The sequence below is a fragment of the Hylobates moloch genome, unplaced genomic scaffold (genome assembly GCF_009828535.3).
Source record: "Hylobates moloch isolate HMO894 unplaced genomic scaffold, HMol_V3 SCAFFOLD_13, whole genome shotgun sequence".
Taxonomy (NCBI): Eukaryota; Metazoa; Chordata; class Mammalia; order Primates; family Hylobatidae; genus Hylobates; species Hylobates moloch.
The window spans coordinates 53,144,095-53,170,293 of NW_026652288.1; the positions used below are offsets into that span (position 1 = coordinate 53,144,095).

Below are 26,199 nucleotides of genomic sequence, written 5' to 3' on the forward strand. Positions count from 1 at the left end.
TTAAAAAGAGTAGGCATTCTTTAAAATGCTTATAGAAAATGACAATAAAAAACTGAGCTTTTACCCACATAGAAAATATACTTAAGGAAAATAATATCAAGCCAATATAAAAAGTATGAATATATATTTGTTTTGATGTTGCTAAAAATAATTTTTAATGATAATATATTAACATATACAGAATTTGTTTTTTAGACATTTGTTGAATACTTACCTCCTACATAATGGGTATGATGCTAAGTACTGTTGATAAGCATTTAAGAGTTATATAAAGCAAGAATTTTATATAAACAGAGGTCACACACATTATAACTATGGCGCTTCTCTTAATAGAGAAAAAAATAGTACCTTGTCTACTTAGTTGTTAAACTTTTTGAATGATAATTTTGGGTCAGACAGAAATTGCCTGTCTCAATACAAGCTTAAAAATACAATTAAACATAAAATTCAAAGATGAAAGGATAAAAGCATTTCTTTTGTAGCCTTATACTAAGAAATGTATACATGGAACTTCCTATATTGTATTGGAAGGAAAAGATGACTCTTAAATAGCCATCTCTTACTGTTTTTCTTAATTTTCTCATGTAAAAAATAATAAAGAATTATTAGATCATAGTTTATTTTCAAGGAGTCTGAAAGCTTTCACTAGCAGGTGCTCCTATATTCAAGAACTTACAAAATGATGGATAAAACAAAAAATCGCAATAGAACACTGTGGAGCCTTTGATTTTAAATGTATATAGAAATGTACCTAGATATTTTATATCTATCACTTTAACTTTTACTATAAATATATACCAGGAAAAATTATGAAATTACTTGTAAGCATTGATGAGCACATTTCTAATAACCAGCATGAGTTCACACAAAAGAAGTCTTGTCATTTTTCTCTTATCTTTTTATAAAAAAGTGATCTGCAGGGTAGTGTGGCCATCAATTATAATTTATATCTGCATTAGCATGGTATTATATTCTGCTTATTTGACTGCCATCAATATATAGTATATATGACATTACTTTACATCGGCTAGTAAAGCTAGGATATGTTTTTCAGATTGCAAGTCACGACCCATAAATGGATTGTGAGATCAATTTTGGGGGCCAAGATTGTATTTAAAAAAAAAGAGAAATAGAAAAGAACAGGTGCCATAGAAATAAAGATAAAACAGGTAAGACTAAGTACCATTTCATGAGTAACTTTTTTGGGGGGTTGTGTATGTACAGGGTTAATATATATTAATAAAATTCATATTTTAGTAGAGATTGCAGATGATTTTGTCTGAAAAATTCAAGCCGAAGGGTCACACTCAGAGAACAGTCATCAGTGTATCACTGTCAACCTGAGTTGGAGTTCCACTGGGAAGTTGCACTGGGGTCAGCCCTGGGTGCAAGGGATATTTTAGCATCTTGTCCATGTCCCAGATAATGAAAAGTAGAGCACACTGAAGTTACCGGTAATATTCATTAGGGAAGATGGTAAAGTACTAGAACCTTCAGAGAACTGGGGTTTCACATTGCCTTTGTACTTGATAAACTGACCAAAATACAGAATTTTTTTTAAGTTCTGGCTACATATTTGAAAGGATATGCAATTTCCAATTATCTCAAAATAAGTCAGGGTGTCATAGGATTTACACGGGCCAAGCTTTCTAGGGATTTAAAAAGTTCTAATTCATTTATGTACTAATGAAAAAATGATAAGTACATATATTTTTAACATTTTAACATTTTCTTCAGAACATGTACTTGGAGTAATATGCAATTATATTCTGATCTCAGTACTATGTACTATATACAGGTAGAGCTCTGGGAATTTATAAATTAGCTACTATATTAATTTCAGAGAGATTAAAATAATGTGCCCTATATATCACTGAAAGCTTCAAGTAGTCATCTAATAGAATTCGGTCTCTTATTACTTCTATGCTACTTATTACTACTATGGAATGTGATATTAGATAAGAATGATTTACACAGTTGACATCACCATTGATCTTGTTATTTTCCTCATGGATGCCTTTTCCTAAGAAAACGTTTTCCTTAGTTGAACAAAGATAGTTCCTAACATAACCCAGCAAATGTTTCTTCACTTGAGATTTTAATGTACAGTTCTCAGCAAAGTATCATGATCGTTTGATAGAGACTCTTTCTAACATACATTTTTTCCCCACTTTCTTGGAGGTAAACTAGAAGAAAACAACTTTCATGTTGGAGTCATGCTAGCAACAATGTTATGAGTTCACCATGTTCCAGTACATCAGAATAAGCACCTTGTCTACCCTCTACTTACCTTGCTACATGATTAATTACAGGAGCAAAGTTGGTGGGCCCATATAGTTGTACAGATTTCAGACTCCTGTAATAAGCCTCCATGACCCCCTCAATGCCATCACAGTAGGGGTTTTGAGGATTCCCATTCTGTAGAAATTTATAGGCAAAACAAAACAACAGTAAAAAAGTAAATCTCCGTGAAGATCAATTGAAAAAGACAAGAGAATAATACACGTTGACACTCAAATATTTTTTGAAGAATACTTATTTATAAATTTACAATAGCAAAACAATAATACATTAAGTGATCAACAATAGATTATGATATATATTATGGAGATCATGATATAATGTACAATCATTAAAAATCTATACTCTTAAAAAAATGGCAGAAGAAAATTTTAAATAAGAGAAGCTGAACACCACAACAGTCTAAAATTAACAGTATCTTAATTTACACAGGTTTGGGTACATGTGGAGATAAACATATAGAAATCCTAAAAAGAACAAAACCAACATATTAATAGTGGCTACCTCTGGGTGGTTAGATAACTGATTACTTTCATCCTTTAATCTATTCTCTATTTTTCCAATTTTTCTGCAGTGAACATGTATTAAAATTATAAAAAATAAATGCTATCAATTCAAACAATTTTACCTGATAGCAGAAAAAATGTAAAATATCTGCCACATGAACATTTTCAGGCCACAAATGATAACTCCAAGTAGAGAAGGAGTCAGAGGGAATATAATTTGGTGTGGGGAACATCAAGACAAGGCAAAAGGAAAGGAATAAAAAAGAAACCCAGGTCATTCAAGGGAAATGGAGCTTGCTGTTAAGAAGCTCTTATTCTGGGAACAGCGCCCAGAAAGGCAACTTTAACCCAAGCTCTTATTCTGGGGACAGGACCTGAGGCAACTTTAACCCTGAACACCTAGGCTGGCTTTTTCACACCTTAAATGCTCTGTCATTATTAGGTTTAATTCTCCTAGTCCAAATTACACAAATAACACAAGACCATGTATTAGTTATCTATTGCTATGTAACAAATTACCTCCAAAGTTATACCCTCTGTATAGTGGCTTAGAGCAATGCACATTTATTATCTCACACATTTTTGAAGTCTCAGGAGCCCAGAAGCAGCTCAGCAGGGTGGTTCCTGAGCAGGTTCTCTCATGAGGTTGCAGTGAAGATGCCGACCTGGGCTGCAGTCATCTGAAAGCTTGACAGTGGACAGAAGGATCTATTTCCAAAAAGGCTCACTTACATGGCTGTCGGCAGGAGGCCAAATGGACTCTCCACAGGGCTGCTTGAGTGTTCTCATAACATGGCAGCTAACTTTCCCCAGATTGAGTGATCCCAGAGAAAGAACAAGGACAAAGCCCCAATGCCTTTTGTGAGCCAGTCTCAGAAGTTACATGTCATTACTCCTACTTTAATCCGTTTGCTAGAAATGAGTTACTAAGTCTAGTTCACACTTGAGAAAAAGAAGATAGCCTCCACTTCAGGAAGGGGAATATCTAAAATTGTGTGTATATATTTTTTATGCATTAGTGATAGTAACTACATTTAAACAGAGTTAGGAATAATTTTAGCATACATGTTTTTACTTGAACGATCACAAGTAACCAGTAATTTATAAATAAAATTTGTTGAATTCTATATACCAAGTTTTATACTAAAATATTTACATATATTCTATAACTTTGATAACCCTAAAAATGTAGGACTGCCATTAATCCCACTTTATAAAGAAACCAAGGCAATGAGAACTTTGGTACTGTGCCTAAGGTCACACACGACACGAAGAGGAGAGCTAAGATTTAAACCAGGCAGTCTAACTCCAGAGCTCAATTTCTTAAACACCATTATGCTACCAAATTATGAAATGCCAAGCTTTCTTCTTTTTTCTTTTTTTTTTTTTTTTTTGTGAGACGGAGTCTTGCTCTGTTGCCCAGGCTGGAGTGTAATGGCCAGATCTCGGTTCACTGCAACCTCTGCCTCCTGGGTTCAAGTGCTTTGCCTATCTCAGCCTCCCAAGTAGCTGGGATTACAGGCATGCACCACCAGACCCAGCTAATTTTTGTGTTTTTAGTAGAGGCAGGGTTTTGCCATGTTGACCAGGCTGGTCTCAAACTCCTGACCTCAGGTGATCCACCTACCTCGGCCTCCCAAAGTGCTGAGATTACAGGCGTGAGCCACCACACCCGGCCAAAATGCAAAGCTTTCTACAAGGCTGGGGAGCTTAGGAAACAGGGCCAAATGTTACCAACTACTTCAATTTTATCATTCGTGAGACAGGGATTTATATCTACTTTTTTTCTTTTAATTTTGTCTTTTCTTCAAACATTTTTATTAACCCTCATACATTTTTGAAAGTATAAAAATAAAAGCCTGCTTTACATTATAAAACTGGTTGCATGACTTGGCTGAAAATAGAATGTAAAAGATAAGTTTAATATTTAGCACAAAGCAGTTAGTGTTTTGATGTTAATCTAAGCCGACCTATTTAACATTCCTTTAAGATTTTATGGTGCTCTTTTCCCTTGATAAGGTATGAAGCTAATTAAAATTAAAACTCATTACTGATTTTGGGCATATAAAAATGTATTACATATCTACCTTAAGGGAACAGTTACAAACTAGGGTAGTCCTGAGCTACTTTTATTTTTTAACATGTTGATTGGAGGTTTACATTTTGATGAAACTGTATGTTATCACTATTTCTCTGGAATTGAAACTACAAGGTCACCATTTTTCTCTTCTTTGATAATGGAAAGGTAATCATTAGATGTTCTATTCATCAACACGGAATGTTTAATGATTTCTGAATTAGTCCTACCATAATAAGTTGCTCTAAGGTTTCCTCATATGTCTTAGATGATAAGAATATCTTACATAAAATTATGCCTTCTTTTTAGTATATGCTCTGGATTATATCAGGATTACTTAAAATATTTTATAGCTACTAAAATGAGATTTTCTTCTTAATGAGAAAGTTGTAATGAGTTATAAAAAGATTTTTAAGTCTGTTACTTGCACACACAGGTTTATAGTGGCACAATTTGCAATTACAAAAATATGGAACCAGCCTAAATGCCCATCAACAAATAAGTGGATAAAGAAAATGTGGTGTGTGTGTGTGTGTGTGTGTGTGTGTGTGTACTACAATTCTACTCAACCATAAAAAGGAATGGAATAATGGCATTCACAGCAACCTAGATGGAGTTGGAGACCATTATTCTAAGTGAAGTAACTCAGGAATAGAAAACCAAATATTGTCTGTTCTCACTTATAAGTGGGAGCTAAGCTATGAAGATGCAAAGGCATAAAAATGATATAATGGACTTGGAGACTAGCGGGGAAAGGTGGGAGGAGGGTCAAGGATAACACAGTGACCACTGCTCAGGTGATGGGTACATCAGAATCTCAGAAATCACCACTAAAGAACTTATGCATGTAATCAAAAACCACCTGTTCCCCCAAAACTAGTGAAATAAGTAAAAACATTTTAAATGTGTTTAAAAACTCATTTCTTGAAATAATTATGCAGGGAATCAGTTATTGCTTGTTAAAACAAATTAGAATATGTCCAGGTGTGGCTCGGACACAAAAGCAAAACACAGGATTTTTTTTAAATAAGCACATTTAATTTCGTTGTTTATTAATGAAGAGGGCAATGGATGCCTTATTTCATATTTCCCTCCTAATTAACAACCTTTCCATTTATAAAATAATATATGTTAACTTGTAGAACACATAGAAAAGCATAAAGATCTGACTTTAAAATGATCAATCATCTCACCACTCAGACTTAAGTGGGGAGGAGTGCCCAGCTCTCATCCATTTTTCCTCCCGTTTAGCTCCCTCAGGGATTGTGCTGAGGGTGTGGATTCAGCTCCATGCAAGAAGCCTGTCATCTCTGTTGCCGCCTGCAGCCTGTGACACTTTTCAGCAGGGCTAACAAGCTGACAAAATACTGAAAAGAAGCTCTTAGGGGCTGTTGCTCTACTCTGAAATGTGACTGTTGCTTACCATGGGAAAAAGCTGAGAGAATTCTTCCTTTTATTCAATGAACAAACACCTATTGAGCTTCTGTTTTAATATAGAGTACACTGTTAAAGACTCTTAGTTATTAAATTGCTGGTGCCTACTTGGCAAAAAAAATACATACACATAAATATTAAATTGCACACATTTGTATAAATGCCAAAATAAGTGAAAAGCATCCAAGTGCATTTAGGTATTTCCCAGGAGAAATCACCTGGACAGGTGTAGCGTTTCTCTGTTGGTCCACATGGAAGACCTTGTTTTAAGGACCACTGGCCACAGGCTCATTAGAAATACCTCTGCCAGAGCTCTGCACTAGTGTGTTTTCAGTTATAACCCCAAAAGGAGTCATCAAGAATTACAATGAGAGGAGAGCAACGACTCATTCTTTTCATAACCATAAGTCTTGAAATGGTAATATTAGGAAATTCTTTCTTTCCTCTCCCATTCCTTCTTCTTTTCTCATAGTGTGTCTTACATTAAAAAGCTGGGATTTACTGAGACCTTTTCAAATGAGCAAAGCTTAGGTTCAACACCTGTACTAGCCAAAACTTATACACTGGGAGTAATTTAAGTTGTTAAGAAGACTCCCTTGCTATCCAAAAGAATTATGTGAATTTGGTGAGATAAATAGGTTAATGTTAGAGAACATATATCACAAATTCATACCATGGAAATACGAGGGTTTATTAACACCAGGTAGTTCATGAAAGACCAGATTGTCATGAAACTGAACTTTTTGTATCTGTCATTTTCAGTACCTACAGATAGATATTGCAGTGATTTAGGATGAGCTTAACACAGAACACTTCAGCAAGAATGAAATCAAATACTATCTCACTAAAGACCTACTTAACCCATATCTGCCTTATTTATCCAACAAAACAGAAGTGCTTTGAAAAAAATTAAAGTAATATAATCATTCGGTAATATTAAAGTTGAGGCATTATCATCAACATAATCATTGTTGTTTTCATCGTCAATTTGAGAGGCTAGTCTTCATAGATTTAAAGGGGTATGATCTCTATTCCATAAATGTTTGAATTGGGCTCAAAGAACAGACTATGGTGTAAATAACAAAAAATATGTATCATTCCTTAGCAGTAGATACTTGTATAGGTTTGGTTACAAGGGGTAAATGTGGAGGTAGGAAAAGCAGAAAAGGAGAAAAGTGGAGGGGAGGACAAAGGAAAAAAATATACACTAGCGGAGGAAGAAAGATATGGAAAGAAAATTAATAGAGCTCTCATTTAGCTTAACACAATTATTCCTTTTCTTAGGCTTTAAAATAGCTCATGACCTTTTTCCTGAGGCACTTCAGACTTAGAATCACATGAGTGATTTTCATGGTTTTATAAGTTTCTGGGAGATTTTAATTTTCTAAGACACAACAAAATCCCAGCAGACACTCATTTTTATGACACTGGGAGTGTGGCATGTGAGCTATTTCATGGAAGAAAGAATTAAGCCCTCCAGCAACCTCTCTAGAAATTGTGTGGGTGATGGAATAGAAAAGTAAGAATAAATACAAAAATAAAAATGTAATACTCCTCTTAAAACATTTGAGAAAGATGAAATCTTATATAAAAACTTATATAAAGGTACATATATCATGTTGTTAATATAAGCATGTATCCAAGAGGTGAGATTACAGGTGCTTTTATAAGATGGGGTTTAGCTGTAGTTAAGAGCATGAATTCTAAAATAAGACTGACCTGGGTTCAAGTCCTGTCCTTTGGGACAATGGTCAACTTCTGAGCCTCTGAGTTGAGTTACACAACTCCTGGGTGCACTTTTCTCACTGTAGGTAATGAGATTGGCAGTTTCTGGAGCAGTGCAATGTGTCAGCATGAAATATCTACCATATAGGAATTTTATGAAGATTATATGAGACAATGAGTATAAAGTATGTGACTCGATACTCAGTAAATACTCAGCATTGAGTCAAATACTATTTCACGGAAAAAATACTTAACCCTTGTCTGTCTTATCCAAAAAAAAAAAAAAAATGTGCTTTGAAAATTTTAAAGTAGGCCGGGCGCGGTGGCTCACGCTTGTAATCCCAGCACTTTGGGAGGCCGAGGTGGGCGGATCACAAGGTCAGGAGATCGAGACCACGGTGAAACCCCGTCGCTACTAAAAATACAAAAAAAAAAAATTAGCCGGGCGTGGTGGCGGGCGCCTGTAGTCCCAGCTACTCGGAGAGGCTGAGGCAGGAGAATGGCGTGAACCCGGGAGGTGGAGCTTGCAGTGAGCCGAGATCGCGCCACTGCACTCCAGCCTGGGTGACAGAGCAAGACTCCGTCTCAAAAAAACAAAGAAAATTTTAATATTATAATCTTAGGGAATATGAATTGAAACATTTTTTAACATAATCTTTTTTTTCATCATCCAATGTGGAGTTTTTTCATAGTTTAGTAATTTATAAACAATAGAAACGTACTTCTCACAGTTTTAGAGGCTGGAAAGTTCAAGATCAAGAAGAAGCCAGTAGGTTCAGTTGCCTGGTGAGGGCTGTATCCTCACATCGCAGCAGGCAGGACAAGCTGAGTAAAGCCTCTTTTACAAGGGCCTAATTTCATTCATGAGGGCGGAGCCCTTGCAGACTAACTAGCTCTTAAAGGCCTCACTTAATGCTGTTACATTAGCAGCACCTGAACTCTGGGGAGGACCGACTGAAACCACAGCAATACATATCCTGTATGTGTTTTAATTGGGCTCAAAGAACAAATTAACGCTGGGCACAGTGGCTCACACCTGCAATCCCAGTACTTTGGGAGGCTGAGGCAGGCAAATTGCTTGAGCCCAGGAGTTTGAGACCAGCCTGGCCAACACAGCGAAACCCCATCTCTGCTAAAAATACAAAAACTAGCCAGGTGTTATGCATGCCTGTAATCCTAGCTACTTGGGAAGCTGAGGCACGAGAACTGCTTGAACCGGGGAGGCAGAGGTTGCAGTGAGCTGAGATCTCACTACTGCACTCCAGCCTGGGCAACAGAGCAAGGCTCTGTCTCGAAAAACAAAAACAAAAAAACAAATAAACCAAAAAAAAAAGTAAGGCACAAATCCATCCTTAAGAGTACAGGTTGAGTATCCCTTACCTGAAACCAGGAGTGTTTCAAATTTTGAATTTCTTTCTTTGGATTTTAAAATATTTATATAATTACCAGTTGAGCCTCTCAAATATGAATATCCAAAATCCAAATTGCGCTGATGAGCGTTTCCTTTGAGTATCTTATTGAGTTCAAAAAGTTTCAGATTTTGGAACATTTACTTTTCTGATTTGGGAGGCTCAACCAGTATATATTTGTATAGGTTTGGTCACAAGGAATGAACACAGAGGCAGGAAAGGCAGCAAAGGAGAGAATTACAGAGCCAGAGAAAGGGAAAAATTCAACGGTGAGAAGAAACATATGAAAGGAAAATTAATAAACCTCATTTAGTTTAACACAATTATTTCTTTTCTTAGGTTTTAAAAATGATGGTACATTACAGATCTTTGGTACATTACACATTCTTTGATATTCCTCCCATTGAGAAGTGAAGGTTAATTCCTCTACCTTGAACCTGGATGGTCTTAGTAACTTGCCTGACCAATAGGATGTTGCAGAAATAACATTTTGGGACTTCTAAGAATATGATATAAACATCCTTGGAGTTTCTGTCCTAGACTTTTAGATTACTCACCCTGGGAAAGCTGGCTGCTACATAAGAAATCTTACTACAATGAGACCACTATACAGTTCTGAAGCCCTCCATAACTACAGAGACAGACCATATGTAAAACAAGGGAGAGTTGTCCAGGCAACCCCAGCTTTTCAGCTATCCAAGCTCAGGCCTAAGACATGAATGAACATGAGCAAAGAAGCCATGTTAGGAGACATATCCGCCCCAGAAGACATAACATGGAGAAGATCTAAGGAATTCAAAAGACAGCCAGAACTAAGTTGAAAAATATGGCCCCAGTCACCAATTCCAGGCATCTCTAGCCATTCAAGTCACCTAAGCTGAGACTCCAGGCACTGCAAAGCAAAAATGCGCTATCTCCCATTATATTCGGCTTGCATTCCTGAGCCACAAATCATAAGCATAATAGAACGATATTGTTTGATAACTCTGAGTTTTAGGAAGGTTTGTTAGCAAGCAATAGATAACCAAAATAGACCCCCATTTGTAAATCAGGTGGGTGCACTTCAGGTAGATTTATGGCTAAGCTATTTAGCTGGCCTTTTTCCCATTAAGTTCACACTCCAAAGTCAATTACTTACCAAAATTAAGCTACAGTCAGCAAAGCTTGCTACCTGACTGACTAAAGAATAAGTACCAAAGCAATATTAAAAGGTCTAACATTAATTTTTCAAAACATCAAATCCTTTTGACAAATTCTTACCAAAGCAAATTCATGAGATATCCTTCCATCTGGAGGTAGTTTTGCACCAAATCCTAGAGCTGGAAACATTTTATCACTGTCATAATCTTGAACAATTTCTCCCACTGCTTTTAGTGCCATACCATAGGCATTCAGTTGGTAAGGATTCATATAGTGGAGGGAAGTGGGCTGGGCAGGGTTGCCTGATGACAGAACACATATTTCAAACATAAACAGTTAGGCTAATACATTTAACAAGATTTTTCTTAGTGTCTATTTCAGAATGAAATATTCAAAATTATGTTTTTCTGCCGATATACAGTGTGTCAAATCATTTTTTTGGATGGATATTAACATAGAAATATTTGTTATGTTAGACATATAGAAAGTTCTAAGATATGCCAAAGCATATGCAGAATTTTTCAGAAATGATTCTTATTTTCAATGCCACAGGGTATTTTTGAGTTTTTGTTCTGGAAGTATAAAAGTACTTTTGTTAATCTTATTTTATTATAATCTTTATTTTTAAACAAAATCATGTGCCTTTAGCTTGAATCCTTATTATGCCTATGGCAAGATGACCCAATAGATTTAATGGACTTCAATAATTATGAAGGCTTCCTATAAATAACTGAGTATTTAAGAAATATCCCAATTTAGCACCTAAAAAAGGGAAGCATAGTGATTTTCAAGTGCAGGCTGATTAAATATCTAGATCTAAAAAATTCTTCACAACTTTCGAACTAGACATTAAGCTAGGAGCCAGAGGACAGAGTCAAGTCTTGCCATTTGTACGGCAGCCTCTGTAAAATAAATCCTACCACTGTGTTTACCCGGAGGACAAAATGAGATTACATGTTTAAAAGTGATTAAAAATAATAAAGCACCATAGAATTGTAAGCTGAACTGCTACAGTTATTGTGGTCTGGGTCATCCACAAGGTTCTGAATTTCAAAATGCTTATACTGTGTAGGATATTGCACTTGAATAGTGATGAAATTGAGAGAAAGTGTAACGTATTAATATGTGCTACCACTCAAACACATTGAGATTCACATCAAGTTGCCCTAATTACCAGCATAGAGGCAGCCTGAAAGTCCATTTGGTTTCTTAAGTGAAAATGGAAAGTTAAATGAGACTTGTTAAATCAGCACATGAAGCTCAATTTTACGTTAAAGCATTGCCTGAAGAAGAAAAGCCTCAGGGCATAGTTTTTCTGATAAGGAAAAAAAATAACAAAAAGCGCTTGAGATCCAGAGAGAAACAAAATAAAGATCTTCCCTTGGGTTATTTGACAGGTAATTATACACATAATATTTTTGTCCTAAAAACAATTAATTGAACTTTTTTTATTTTATATTTCCAAGAGTTACCAGCATTCAAGGGCTGGCTCCACATAACAAAATCACTAAAAAAGTATCTTCTGACCAAAATGGCCGAATGTTCCCCTCAACTTGACTAAACTTGTAGAAAGTTTCTTCCTGACTATCAGACCGTGACCGCTCTTTTCTTACAGCTCACTTTAGAAAACTTGCAATTGTAAATTCTTCCTCTGCCCCTTTGAGATGTAAATCTTCTACAACCAAGGAGTATCTTTCTCAAGGACATGGAAGGCATCCCCTTGAAATATAAACATCAAGAAAAACAGCAGCCCTATCTTCCAGTCTCTGTGAGAAGACAGAAGCCTAACTTCAATAAGCACCAATTAGCAAACAGAGATGGCCTAAGCACACAAACCAACCTCCGGGCTGACGTCCTCTAGGACTTTTCCAGTAGCTCACCTCAGCAAGCACAAACACTCCAACCTTTTGTTTTGGAGTAGTTGAGTTCAATTTTTGTCTTCTGTTGTAACAGTCTTGACCCCTTTGCAATGGTCTTAAATAAAGCCTTTCTTGCCTTTTTAATGTGTCCAGTGTGATTTTTCTTTGACACTTTCTTCTAAAGTAGGGACTTTGCCACTTGATCCAAAGCCCAGTGGAATCAGAGATTAAAAAATACCATTACTAGACTAAGTGGTTATTTAACACAACTCTCATGCCTGAAATCCTAGCACTCTGGGAGGCTGAGGCGGGTGGATAGCTTGAGCCCAGGAGTTTGCAACCAGCCTGGCCAACATGGTGAAACCCTGCCTCTACAAAAAATACAAAAATCAGCTGGGTGTGGTGGCATGTGCCTGTAGTCTCAGCGGCTCAGGAAGCTGAGATGTGGGGGATCACTTGAGTCCGAGAGGTCAAGGGTGCAGTGAGCCCCTGATAGTGTCACTGTACTGCAGCCTGAGCAACAGAGCAAGACCCTGTCTCAAAAACAAACACAAACAAACAAACACTTCCCCCAACTCTCAAACTCACAAATATAGAAGAGTTTTAACCCAATGGTGACAACATGGCAAATACTTTTACTTCGCTATGAAAACTGTAAATAAAAAAATATAATTAATACCCCAGAACATTTAAACATTTTAACCTATCATGCATAGCTGGGCCCTTTGTACCCATACAAAGATGTTACCTATCTCTTTCCAGCATCTTCCTCTACACCAGTCTCTTCACATTACTGCTAATGATACTTTCCCTCCCACCTCTACCTCTCAAGTTGCCACCCTGTCCTGAAATTCACCTTCTCCTCCTCCAACTTATGTCTCACACATACTAGACAGCCCTTTTTGTTTATTCCAGCCCTTATTGTCTTTTCTCTTATACTGTTATGGATCTTGTATTCTATACCAAAAAAAAAAAATGGCAATTTAAAGTATTGAGTCAACTCCTTGAGTCTGGGACAGTGTTTGTATTTCCTCTGTATCTGCAAAGATGCTTTTAAACAATGAATTTGTAGTAGGTTAACAACATTGGGGCCCAACTAATAGCCATAATAATTATAACACGGAACCTAACATGTATTGACCATTTTATATCATAGCTCACTTAACCCTTTCAACAAACTGACAATATGTATACTTTTGTTATACCCAATATTATCAAAATTATATCTGATTTTGCTTTAGAGATGTACTATGCCTTTGTAAGAAAATCACAGTTCAATAGAATATCTTTAAGAGTTTATTGAGACATAATGGCGTAAGTTACGTATAACCATTTAAAATATATAATTCAGCTGGGCATGGTGGCTCATGCCTGTAATCCCAGCACTTTGGGAGGCCAAGGTGGGTGGATCACTTTGAGCTCAGGAATTCAAGACCAGCCTAGGCAACATGGCAAAATCTCGTCTTTACAAAAAACACAAAAATTAGCCAGGAGTTGGTGGCATGTGCCTGTAGTCCCAGCTACTTGGGAGGCTGAGGCTGGAGAATCACTTGAGCCCTGGAAGTGGAGGTTGCAATGAGCTGAGATTGCACCACTGTACTCCAGCCTGGGCGACAGAGTGAGACCCCCCATCTCAAAAAAACAAAACAAAATAAAACAAAGAACAATTCAATGATTGTTACTATATTCATAGTTACGTGCAATCGTCACTATAGTTAATTTTAGAACATTTTCATCACTTGAAAAAGAAACTGTACCCATTAGTTACCACCCTAGCCCTAAACAATGACTAATTGTCTTTTTGTCTCCATTGATTTGCCTCTTCTTGACAGTTCATAAAAACAGAATCACATAATATGTGATCATTTGTAACTAGCTGCTTTCACTTAGCTTACAGATCTCAACAACCATCTATCTTGTAGCATGCATGTATTAGTGCTTTATTTTTGTTTATTGCAGAATAGTATTCCATTGTATGGATTTTATCATTTATCACTTGTTAGACATTTGGGTTGCTTCCACATTTGGGATATCATGCTGTTATATATATATTCACGTATAAGTTTTTGTGCTGACATATGGTTTTAGGTCTCTTGAGTATATATCTAGGAGTGAAATTGCTGGGTCATATGGTTACTCTATATTTAACAATGTGAGCAACTTAGCAAAGGTTTTTCTAAAGTGGCTGTACCATTTTACACTCCCACTGATATAGTTTGGATGTTTGTTCCCTCCAAATCTCAATGTTGGTGATGGGGCCTGGTGGGAGGTGTTTAGGTCATGGGGTAGGATCCCCCATGAATGGCTTGGTACCATCTTCATAGTAATGAGGGAGTTCTCACTCTGTTAGTTCACGTGAGAGGTGGTTGCTAAAAGGAGCATGGTACCTCCTCCTCTCTCTCTCTCTCTCTCTTGCTCCCACGATATAATATGCTGACTGCCCCTTTGCATTCCATCATGATTGAAAGCTTCCTGGGCCTCACCAGAAGCCAAGCAAATGCTGGTGCCATGCTTATACAGCCTGCAGAACTGTGAGCTAAATAAACCTACTTTTTAATAAATTATCTGGTCTCAGGTATTCCTTTACAGCAATGCAAATGAACTAACACAACCACCAACAATGTTATGAGGATTCTGATTTCTTCATATTGTCACCAGCACTTGTTATTTGACTGTTTTCTTATAGTCACCCTAGTGGGTATGAAATGATATCTCATTACAGTTTTGATTTGGATTTCCTGATGCCTAAGTTGGTCAAGAATAATTTCATGTGCTTATAGGCCACTTATATATCCTTCTTTGGAGAAATATCTATTTAGATCCTTTGCCCACTTTTAACATTGGATTATTTGTCTTTTTATTGAATTGTAAGTTATTTATATATTCTAGATTCAAGTCCCTCATGAGAGGTATGATTTGCGAACATTTTTTCCATTTTGGGGGATATCTTTTCATTTTCTTGATAGTGCTCTTCAAAGCATAAAAAGTTTTGATTTTGAAGTTTATTTTATCTATTTTGTTGTTATTGTTGCTCATGAGTTTGGTGTCTTAAGAATCAATTGCCAAATCCAAGGTCATGAATATGCATCCCTATGTTTTCTTCTGAGAATTACATAGCATTAGCTTTTACATTTAAGTATTTGATCCATTTTGAGTTAATTTTCATATGCGAGGGAAGAGTCCAACTTCTTGCTTTTGCATGTGGCTATCCAGTTGTCCCAGCACCATTTGCTAAGACCAGTCTTCCCCCATTGCATTGTTTTGGTATTCTTCTTGAAATCAGTTGACCTTAGACATCAGGGTTTACTTTTACAAACTTGTATCCATTTCATTGATCTGTATAATCATCTTTATGCCAGTAGACACTGTCTTAATTACTGTTGCTTTGTAGTAAGTTTTAAAAGTGAGAAATGTGACTCTTCCTACTTCAATGTTCTTTTTCAAGTTTGCTTTAGCTCTTCTGGGTCCTTTGCAATTTCATATTAATTTCCATATGAATTTCCTCCAAAAAGTCCTTTCAAACTTTGATAAAGATTGCTTTAAATAAATTTCATATTAATTTCCATATGAATTTCTTCCAAAGCATCCTTTCAGATTTTGATAAAGATTGCTTTGAATCTGTAGATCACTTTGGGGAATAGTGCCATCCTAACAGTGTGGAGTTTTCTAATCCACAAGCGTGGCTGGTTTTTCTCTCTATTTTGATTTTTAATTTATTTCAACAATGTTTTTTAAGAAAATAATTTGCACTTATCTTGTTTCAGAGTTGTTGGACTATAAGTTTTGCACTTCTTTTCTCTTGTTTTCCATTCTTTTAACCATATTTATTTTATGAAAAGGTATTCACAATCTCACAATCATTATACTATAAAAAGATTTCCATAAAGAAGTTGCTCTCCCATGTTCTTGTTCACCTAATTCACTGGTGCCAGTCACCTTTTGTTAGCTCATTGCATATACTTCTAATATTTATGCATTTATATTGTTATGTGCCCCGATTCTTATGTAAAGGACAGCACACTGATAACTGATAACTCTGTTCTCTACTTTGCTATTTTCATTTAACAATATATCTTAGAAGTCTTTCCATATTAGTAGAAAGAATGGTCCACTTTCCTTTCTTCTCTCTTTTTCCCCTACCCTCCCTTCCTTCCTTCCTTCCTTCCTTCCTTCCTTCCTTCCTTCCCCTCATTCTTTCCTTTTGGTGGCTGCATAGTGTTTCATTCTGTGACTGAAACACAGTTTATTTCACCAGTATGCAGTTTATTTCACCAGCTGATGTACTCTATGAAGCTTTCTGAACTTTTTTTTTTTTTACAAATTACTATGAACTATGGCATGGCATTTTCTGTGAGTGCAGGTAAATCTGTATTATATATATATATATATATTTCCAGAAGAAGAATTGCTAGTTAAATTTATTTGTAAGTATAATATTCCTTTTGATACTATGATAAAGGAAATTGTTTTCTGAATTTCATTTTCTAATTGTTTCTTGGAAGTGCATAAAAAGAATTGTTTTATATATTGATCTTCTATCCTGCAAACTTGCTGAAGTTATTTATTGGTTATAGTAGATTTTCAGTGGATTCCTTAGGATTTCCTATACACAAGATCATGCCATCTGCAATAAGGATACTTTTATTTCTCCCCTTCTTATCCAGATATTTTGTATTTAGTTTTCTTGCCTAATGGTCTTGGCTACAACCTCCAGTATAATGTTGGATAGAAGAGGTGGGAGCATACCTTTTTGTCTTGTTTTTCATCTCAAGACGAAAATGTCAAGCTTTTCACCACTAAGTATCATGTTATTTGTGGACTTTACATAGATTCCCTCATCAGGTTAGGAAGTCCCCTTCTTTTTTTTTTTTTTTTTTTTTTGAGATGGAGTCTTGCTCTGTCACCCAAGCTGGAGTGCAACGGCATGATCTCGGCTCACTGCAACCTCCGCCTCCCAGGTTCAAGTGATTCTCCTGTCTCAGCCTCCCTAGTAGCTGGGATTAAACGCCCGGCTAATTTTTTGTATTTTAGTAGAGACGGGGTTTCACCATGTTGCCCAGGCTGGTCTCAAACTCCTGAGCTCAAGCAATCCACCCGCCTCGGCCTCCCAAACTGCTAGGATTACAGGCGTGAGCCACTGAACCTGGCCAGGAAGTCCCCTTCTATTTCTAGTTTGTGGAGTGTTTTCAACATGAAAGTGCACCGGACTTTGTAGAATGCTTTTTCTGCATCAGTTGAGATGATCATGTGGTTTCTGTGTTTTCTTCTATCGATAGGGTGTTGATAATGGTTTGGCTGTGTCCCCACCCAAATTTCGTGTTGAATTGTAGCTCCCATAATTCCCATGTGCCATGGGAGAGGCCGGGTGGGAGGTAATTGAATCATGGAGGTGGGTCTTTCCCATACTGTTCTCACGATGGTGAATAAGTCTCATAAGATCTGATGGTTTTATAAAGGGGAGTTCCCTTGCAAATGCTCTCTTGCCTGCCACCACGTAAGACATAACTTTGCTCCTCATTCGCCTTCTGTCATGATTGTGAGGCCTCCCTAGCCATGTAGAACTGCGAGTGAATTAAACCTCTTTCCTTTATAAATTACCCAGTCTTGGGAATGTCTTTATTAGCAGCATGAGAGAAGACTAATACAGGTAGGTTATGTTATTTGATTTTTCAGTATTAAAAATCCTCTCATTGCAAGGACAAATCTTACTTTGTTAGGGTGTGTAATTCTCTTGGTATCAAGATAATATTAACCTCACAAAATGAGCTGGGAAGTAAACTTCTTTCACATTTCGGAAGAATTTGTGAAGAATTGGTATTAATTCCTCTTCAGATAGTTGTTAGAATTTACCAGTGAAGCTACCTGGCCCTGGGTTCAGATTAACTTTGTGCGTAGTCTTTTAAAAACTACTAATTTAGTCATTTTGCTTGTTATAGGCCTACTCTGATTATCCGTTTCTTCTCAAGTCAATGTTTCTTCTCAAATCAAAAATGTTTGTCTTTTTATTTAATAAATTCTTGCTTATCTTAATTGTTGTGCTAGTATTCATCAGTGAACACAACCTAGTATTTTAAAGCAGTTGGATTTTAGGTATTGTTTCTTTTTGTTTGTTTGTTTATTTTGTTTTGTTTTTGAGATGGAGTCTCACTGTCACCCAGTTCGGAGTACAGTGGCACAATCTTGGCTCACTGCAACCTCTGCCTCTTGGGTTCAAGTGATTCTCCTGCCTCAGCATCCTGAGTAGCTGGGACTACAGGTGTGTGCCACCACGTTTGGCTAATTTTTGCATTTTTAGTAGAGATGGGGTTTCATCATGCTGGCCATGCTGGTCTCAAACTACTGACCTCAGATGATCTGCCCACCTCAGCCTCCCAAAGTGCTGGTACTACAGGCATGAGCCACCATGCCTGGCCTTAGGTATTATTTCTATGTTCTGTATTATGCTGAATAAAACACGAGTAGAAATGATTAATTGGAAGCCATAATGTTGCAGAATGAACGTGACAGGCAGTGAAAGCTGAATTAGAGTCTGGTCTTATCTGTAGTTCTAACTCTAGAACTAACAAGCCAAGTGTGTTTATTAGTAAAAATATTTCCTGGATCTGAGTGTCCTCACTTGGTTCAATTAAGTGACCTCTAAGGTACTTTCTTCCCTAAAATTTCTATTGTTTTGTAAAACGTGAATGATTGTGAAATAAAAATGAAATAAAAAGAATATAAGGTGGGATCCATAGACATAATAAGCCATTTGAAAGAAAAAATAGACAAATATAAACTAGTGGCAACTTCTGGTAAAAGTTACATAATGAAGTTCACATTCTGATGATACATAATAACTAATTTCAAATGATTGTTCTGTGTGAAATAAAGTTGCTTCAAAATAAAAGCCCACTATCTTTTTTTCTTAAAAGGTTTAATACATAAATTATGAATATCCATACATGGGCTGTTATATATCAGTCCCTCTGAGTGAATTAGATATTAATGTGTTAACATAAGTAATTATTAAAAATTAGTAACTGAGTAAAAGTGAACCAACTTTATAAAGGACGGATACTGTTGAATTACATTTATATAAATTCATACATACAAAGGTACTATAAAAATGAGGATTATAACTTGATACACTTCAGAATTATAGTTATAGATGGAAAAGAACAGAGGGTGGGAGAATGGGTCAGAGATACAATAGGCTTCAGTACATCTAAAATTTGTATTCTTTTAAACACGTAAAACAATGACAATATTTCAATATATAATAAATCTGAATGAGACTATTAGCATTTTTGTTATATTATTTCTAGTCTTTTGTATAACTATTTCACAACATTAAAGAGAAAGAAAAAATTATGTAAATTTTATATGGAAAACTTCAGAAGTATGTAAATATATAAATAAATTAACACATGAAAATATAAATTTATTTTTCATGTAATTGCTGATGATTTTTATCAGAGGATAATCAAAACACTCACCGTTTGATGCTGTAAAATCAATAGCCACTGTGAAATTGATTTGTGTCCTGGAATAGAAGTAAACAAGACTCATTAATAATGAAATAACCTGATAAAAGGAGTTTCTTTTCCATTTGGGTTATATTTTTTAATGTCACTGATTTTCTCAAACGTTAATTCAGAGCAATATATTATAGTACATATTGGGTAGCATCAGATAGGCAGGTTTACATGGTAAGAACTTGGCAAAAATATATTTATAGTTACATATATTTATAGTCACATAAAATGAAAACTAAAGTCTCAGGAATAAAAGTATCTCCTATTTTGGAGTAAGGAAGTGACTCATAACAAAGTAGTCAAACTGCAAATAATTATTTTCCAGCCTCAATGCCATCATTTATTATTAATTTATGTTTCCAAAATTGTTCTGTAGTCATAGTGAAATTAGCATGTCCTTTAAAGTGTTGCATTGCTAAAATCATCTATAATAATGTCATTCCTTAAACTAATTCTTTTTGACAATCCCCAAAACACAGGATTTTCTCCAGCATCCCTTCCTGATAAAACCCTCAAGAAGCTAGGCATTGAAGGAACGCTCCGCGAAATAATAAGGGCCATCTATGACAAATTCACAGCCAACATCATACTGAATGGGCAAAAACTGGAAACCTTGCTCTTGAGAGCTGGAACAAGTCAAGGATGCTCACCACTCCTATTCCACAGAGTATTGGAAGAGCTGGCCAACCAGGCAAGAGAAAGAAAGAAAAGGCATCAAAATGGGAAAATAAGTCAAACTATCTCTCTTCACGCACCACACGATTCTATACCTAGAAAATCCTAAACGCTACACTAAAAGGCTCCTGGAACTGATAAATTCTGCAAAGTTTCAGGATACAAAATCATGTACAAAAATCAGTAGCATGTTTATATACCAATAATGTTCAAGCTGAGGGCCAAATGAAGAATGCAATCTCATTCACAAGAGTGACACACACACACACAAAATATCTAGAATAAATATAACCAAGGTAGTGAAAGATCTCTACCAGGAGAACCATAAAACACTGCCAAAAGAAATCACAGAACATACAAAAGAAAAAACATTCCATGCTCATGAATTGGAAGAATCAAAATCATTACAATGGCCACACTGCCCAAAACAATCTAAAAATTCAAAGCTATTCCTATCAAACTACTAACACTATTTTTCACTGAATTGGAAAAAAACTATTCTAAAGTTCATAGGGAACCCAGAAAGAGCCTGAAGAGTTAAAGCAATCTTAAGCAAAAAGAACAAAGCCAGAGGCATCACATTGCCTGACTTTTTAGTATAAGACTAACCAAAACAGCATAGCACTGGTACAAAAACAGACACACAGACCAATGCAACAGAATAGAGAGCCGCGAAATAAAGCCGCACACTTACAGATATCTGATCTTGGACAAAGTTGACTAAAATAAGCAATGGGGAAATTTACTGAATAGCATTTTATTGAATAGCATCTATTTCATAAATGGTGCTAGAATAGCTGGCTGGCCACATGCAGAAGAATGAAACTTGACCCCTGCCTTTCACCATATACAAAAATTATTAAATCAAGAAGGATTAAAGATTTAAGTATGCGACCTCAAACTATAATTATGCTAGAAGAAAACCTTGAAAACATCATTCTGGATATTGGCCTTGGGAAATAATTTATGACCAAGTCCTCAAAAGTAATCACAACAAAAACAAAATTGACAAGCAGGACCTAATTAATCTAAAGAGCATCTGCACAGCAAAAGAAACTATCAATAGAGTGAACAGAAAACCTAGAGAATGGGAGAAAATATTCAAAACTATGCACCTGACAAGAGTCTAATATCCAGAATCTGCAAGCAACTTAAACCAACAGGCAAAAAACCCAATTAAAAAATGGGCAAAATACATGAACAGACACTTCTAAACTTGCCAACATACATGAAAAAATGCTCCACACCAGTAATCATCAGAGAAATGCAAATCACAAGCACAATGAAATAACATCTCACGTTAGTCACAATGGCTATTACTATAGCGTCCAAAAACAACAGAGGCTGGCCAGGCTGTGGAAAAAAGGGAATACTTATACATTGTTGGTAGGAATGTAAACTAGTTCCGGCCACTGTGGAAAGCAGTTTGGAGTTTTCCCAAAGAACTTAGAACTACCACTGGACTCAGCAATCCCATTACTGGATATACACCCAAAAGAAAACAAATCATTTTACCAAAAAGAAACATGCACTCCATGTTCATTGCAGCATTATTCAGAATAGCAAAGACATGGAGCCAACCTAGGTGCTCATCAGCAGTAGATTAGATATAGAAAATGTGGTACATACACACCATGGAAAAAGCCAAAAAAAGAATAAAGTCATGCCCTTTGCAGCAACTTGGATATAGCTGGAGGCCAACACCCTAGGCAAATTAATGCAGGGACAGAAAGCAAACACCACACATTCTTCGTTATAAGTGTAAGCTAAACATTGGGTACTCATGGACATAAACATGGCAACAACAGACACTGGGGAGTACTAGAGGAGAGAGGGAAGAAGGGTGGCTTGAGGGCTGAAAAATGAACTGTTGGGTACTGTGCTCAGTACCTGGGTGACGGGGTCATTTGTAACCTTAACCTCAGCATCACACAATATACCCAGGTAACAAACATGCACATGTAACTCTTGAATCTAAAATAAAGGTTGAAAAAAGAAACACACAGGATTTTCTTTTGTTTTCTTCAGAAATGAAGTATTTCAGACACTAGTCTCCCATCGCTTACAGCATTTCTCTCTGTGTTTGTGTGTATGTGTGCGTGTGTGTATGTGTGTATTTACAGATATAGATAAATACAGATATATACTGATTGATAAAATATGTTACAAAATGCTCCTCAACTTGCAGTGGGGTTACATCCTCATAAATCAACTGTAAGTTGAAAACATTGTAAGTCAAAAATGCATTTAAATACCTAACCTAAGGAAAGTCATAGCTTACTCTAGCCTATTTTATTGTGTTCTGAACACTTCCATTAGCCTATAGTTGGGCAAAATAATCTGGCAACACAGTACACTGTGGAGCATAAGTTGTTTACCCAGTGATCCTGTGGCTGATTGGGAGTTGTGGCCACTGTCCAGCATCAGGAGAGACTATCATGCTGCTTTTCTTTCTACTGAATGTGTATTGATTTTGCACTATGGTAAAGAAAAATCTTGTTGAATTATTGTAAGCTGAGGACCATCTGTGTGTGTGTGTGTGTGTGTATGTATGTGTATATATGTGTGTGTGTGTGTGTGTGTGTATACAAATATATATATATATATATATATTTAAATTTCAGCACATGGTTGTTACCCAAAGTTATTTTAGAGAATTAGTTTAGTTTTTTTTTTTTTTTTTTTCTGATGGAAACTAATGAGGCGGTGTCATTCACATAAGAAATTCACTTTTTTGAGTATACCTCTGACTCTATATGTAATTCCATCTCTTTATTACCAGAGAAAATATGAAAACACAAATACATGACAATGCTATAAATACTGTAATAACCTGGAATCACATCTAGTCTACAAAATAATTTTTAATTAAAAAGTAAATCATCTGAAAACATGAGTACTTTGACTGTTTTTTAGCAACAAATTACTTTTGACACACAGCACAATTGATTTAACACTTCCAATTTTGGAACTATTGGATAAATAATGATGGGATTTAAATAAAGCAATCTGATTCTGCTATTACAGCATAGGATCCCTTGTAGTTCTCTTAGTAAAAACTATTGTGATATTTCCTTCTTTCTCCAAATATTCAGCCTGGAAAGACCTAAATACAATGCAGGGATTGAATCAAAATCACAAATTTTTTTTTTTTTCCTACGGAAACAACAACCTTTCTTGCTTACATTTAACAAAAACTAGTATAGATTCCCTTTATATCAATAGTTATATGGTATTTTTTTCTCAGCGTAGAAATCAGGTTTATAGGCTAAGAATATAGGCTAATTTGGACCATAACACTAACCAGCATGAACCTAAGTGAGTACAAACTTTTAGAAAAAGAATAGAGTAAGACTTCTGGGAGAACATTTTCAGATAAAAGCCCCTTTGAGGGATTGAAAAGAACAATCACCACCAGCACACTGCTTCGTCATGCTGTGGTAGGGAGAGAAATGACTGTGATACATGGCAGTAGGGTAGATTAGAAAGGGTGTGGATTTTGAATTTAAATGAACTGGGTTTGAGTCCCAGCAACCCAGTTGGTGACCTTAGCCAAATTTCAAAACTCTTGGAGGGCAGGTACCTGGTGGATAGAAAAGAAATGAGAACTGAAAGGAAACAACATGAGATATTACATATACATTTTATTTTACACACATAATATATATACATATATATCATAAGATATTCACATTATATATATCACACATTTTATATAATGTGACATTACATGGCTTGTACCAGTTAACCACAAAATAATTTTAAAGAGAAGATACTATCACCCTCTTTTTACAGAGAAGGAAATCTATGCTAACAAAACTTAATAATAATTTCCACACCAGTAATAAACAACAGCATTGGAATTTGAATTCACATTCAACTAATCTGTTTCTCCAATTAAATATTTGCAAACTTTCTGGCTATAATAGGCACACAATAAAGGATATGGATTATATTATTAATATTATGCTGCAATCCTAGAAAAAAAACTACACAGATGTTCTTTTTTTGTGTGTGACCAAATGAGCTTTTAATATAAAAGAGATTAATCTTCCTGAAAATCAATAACAAACCCAAATTTGATCTGTATATTTTACGAAGTTTGCTGAAACCTGTGTTCTACAGGTTTTGATAAAGGAAGTTTTGGTTTTGAAGAAACGCTGAATTTTATCCATTGATTTTCTCATGAGAAATGGGATTCTTCTATCAGATATAGGCAGTAAATATTCTTAATGATAAAAAAAATCTGGATATAATCTCATGCTCGGGAAAATTTTGCCTTCTATCAAATATGTTATCAAGTATATAAATAACAAAATAATCTGTATATATTCTTTTTATGTTATTTTATTCAAATAACACCTCATTAGGAATAAAAAATAACTTTGAGCTTTAAGAATATATGTTTTAGCAGATTATAAAGATCAATTTAGAAGTCCAGTAAAGACTGGTTCAATCTCTGTACACTGTTGTAGACACATTACCATCTTGATTCAGCTCTCTCTTGCAACAGTGTCTGCACAATGCTTTCCACGTATCGAAACCTCACCGTATTTACTGGGCAAATGGATACGTTTGTTTATGACTGTTTCTAACTTGTTCTCCAGGGTAGCCCAGGATGTGTAGCATAACCGTCAGCTTCCTAGAAGCATTGGTTGCAGATACAAGACCTCAGTAGTCATAGATGCAAAGGTCCTCTCAAAGACAAAGTTGTGCCTACCAAAGCTACAAAGGAAAGTTATGGCTATTCACTAAAGAACCATATATAAGAGTTAAAAAGAAGGAGAGAGCAGAGGACAGGCACAGTGGATCCCACCTGTAAGCCCAGCATTTGAGAGGCTGAGGTGGGAGGATCACTTGAAGCCAGGAGTTCCAGACCAGCCTGGGCAACATACTGAGACCCAGTCTGTATAAAAACTTTAAAAAACCAGGTGGGGTGGTGTACACTTGTAGTCCCAGCTACTTAGGAGGCTGAGGTGTGATGATCTCTTCAGCCCATGAATTTGAGGCTGCGGTGAGCTATACTTGCACTACTGCACTCCAGCTTGTGCGACAGAGTGAGACTCTGTCAAAAAATGAAAATAAAAAGGAGCAGATATCTAGGATTAAACTAACTTACTAAAACTATCAATAGCTAAACTAAATTATAAAACCATGTAGACTATGTATAATAAAACAATGAATGGTAGAAAAGAAGACAAGATAAGAAAAAGAGAGAGGAGGGAAGCAAGGTAAGAAGGAAGGAAGGAAGAAGAACGAAAGGCAGGACCAATGAGCACTGTTGAACCCAGGACACTCTAAGCCTAAGTATAAAAGGTGGATGCATTCATTTAGCACTAAATGATAAATAAGACCATTTGGTAATTATGGTGCAACAGAGACACTCAATGAGTAAAGCAGAATCCTGAAGCATATTTGATGATTGATGACAAGATTTGATTAATTCTTTGTCTCATTCTGCATGTCAGGAAGAATCTCTCGCCTTTATTACTTTGAATCAGCAGCAGCATTCAGCTCAGAAGTTTCCTACGGCTTACTAAATAAAGCAGCTCATGGTAC

General features: G+C 36.0%; 1 protein-coding gene across 4 annotated transcripts in view; it reads right to left on the reverse strand.

The window, feature by feature from the left end:
- CPNE8 (copine 8) overlaps window positions 1–26,199 on the reverse strand; it is a 231,768-nt gene that overhangs the window by 30,637 nt on the left and 174,932 nt on the right. For all 4 annotated transcript variants that reach the window (XR_009209480.1, XM_032173689.2, XM_058426967.1 and 1 more), the window contains 3 exons: window positions 19,927–19,973; window positions 10,713–10,894; window positions 2,291–2,418 (listed from right to left, as the gene is read on the reverse strand). Coding sequence is in view for 3 of the 4 variants with exons in the window: in XM_032173689.2 (XP_032029580.1) it covers window positions 2,291–2,418; window positions 10,713–10,894; window positions 19,927–19,973 (357 nt within the window). In the remaining variant the exon portion in view is untranslated. The remainder of the gene's footprint in view (window positions 1–2,290; window positions 2,419–10,712; window positions 10,895–19,926; window positions 19,974–26,199) is intronic.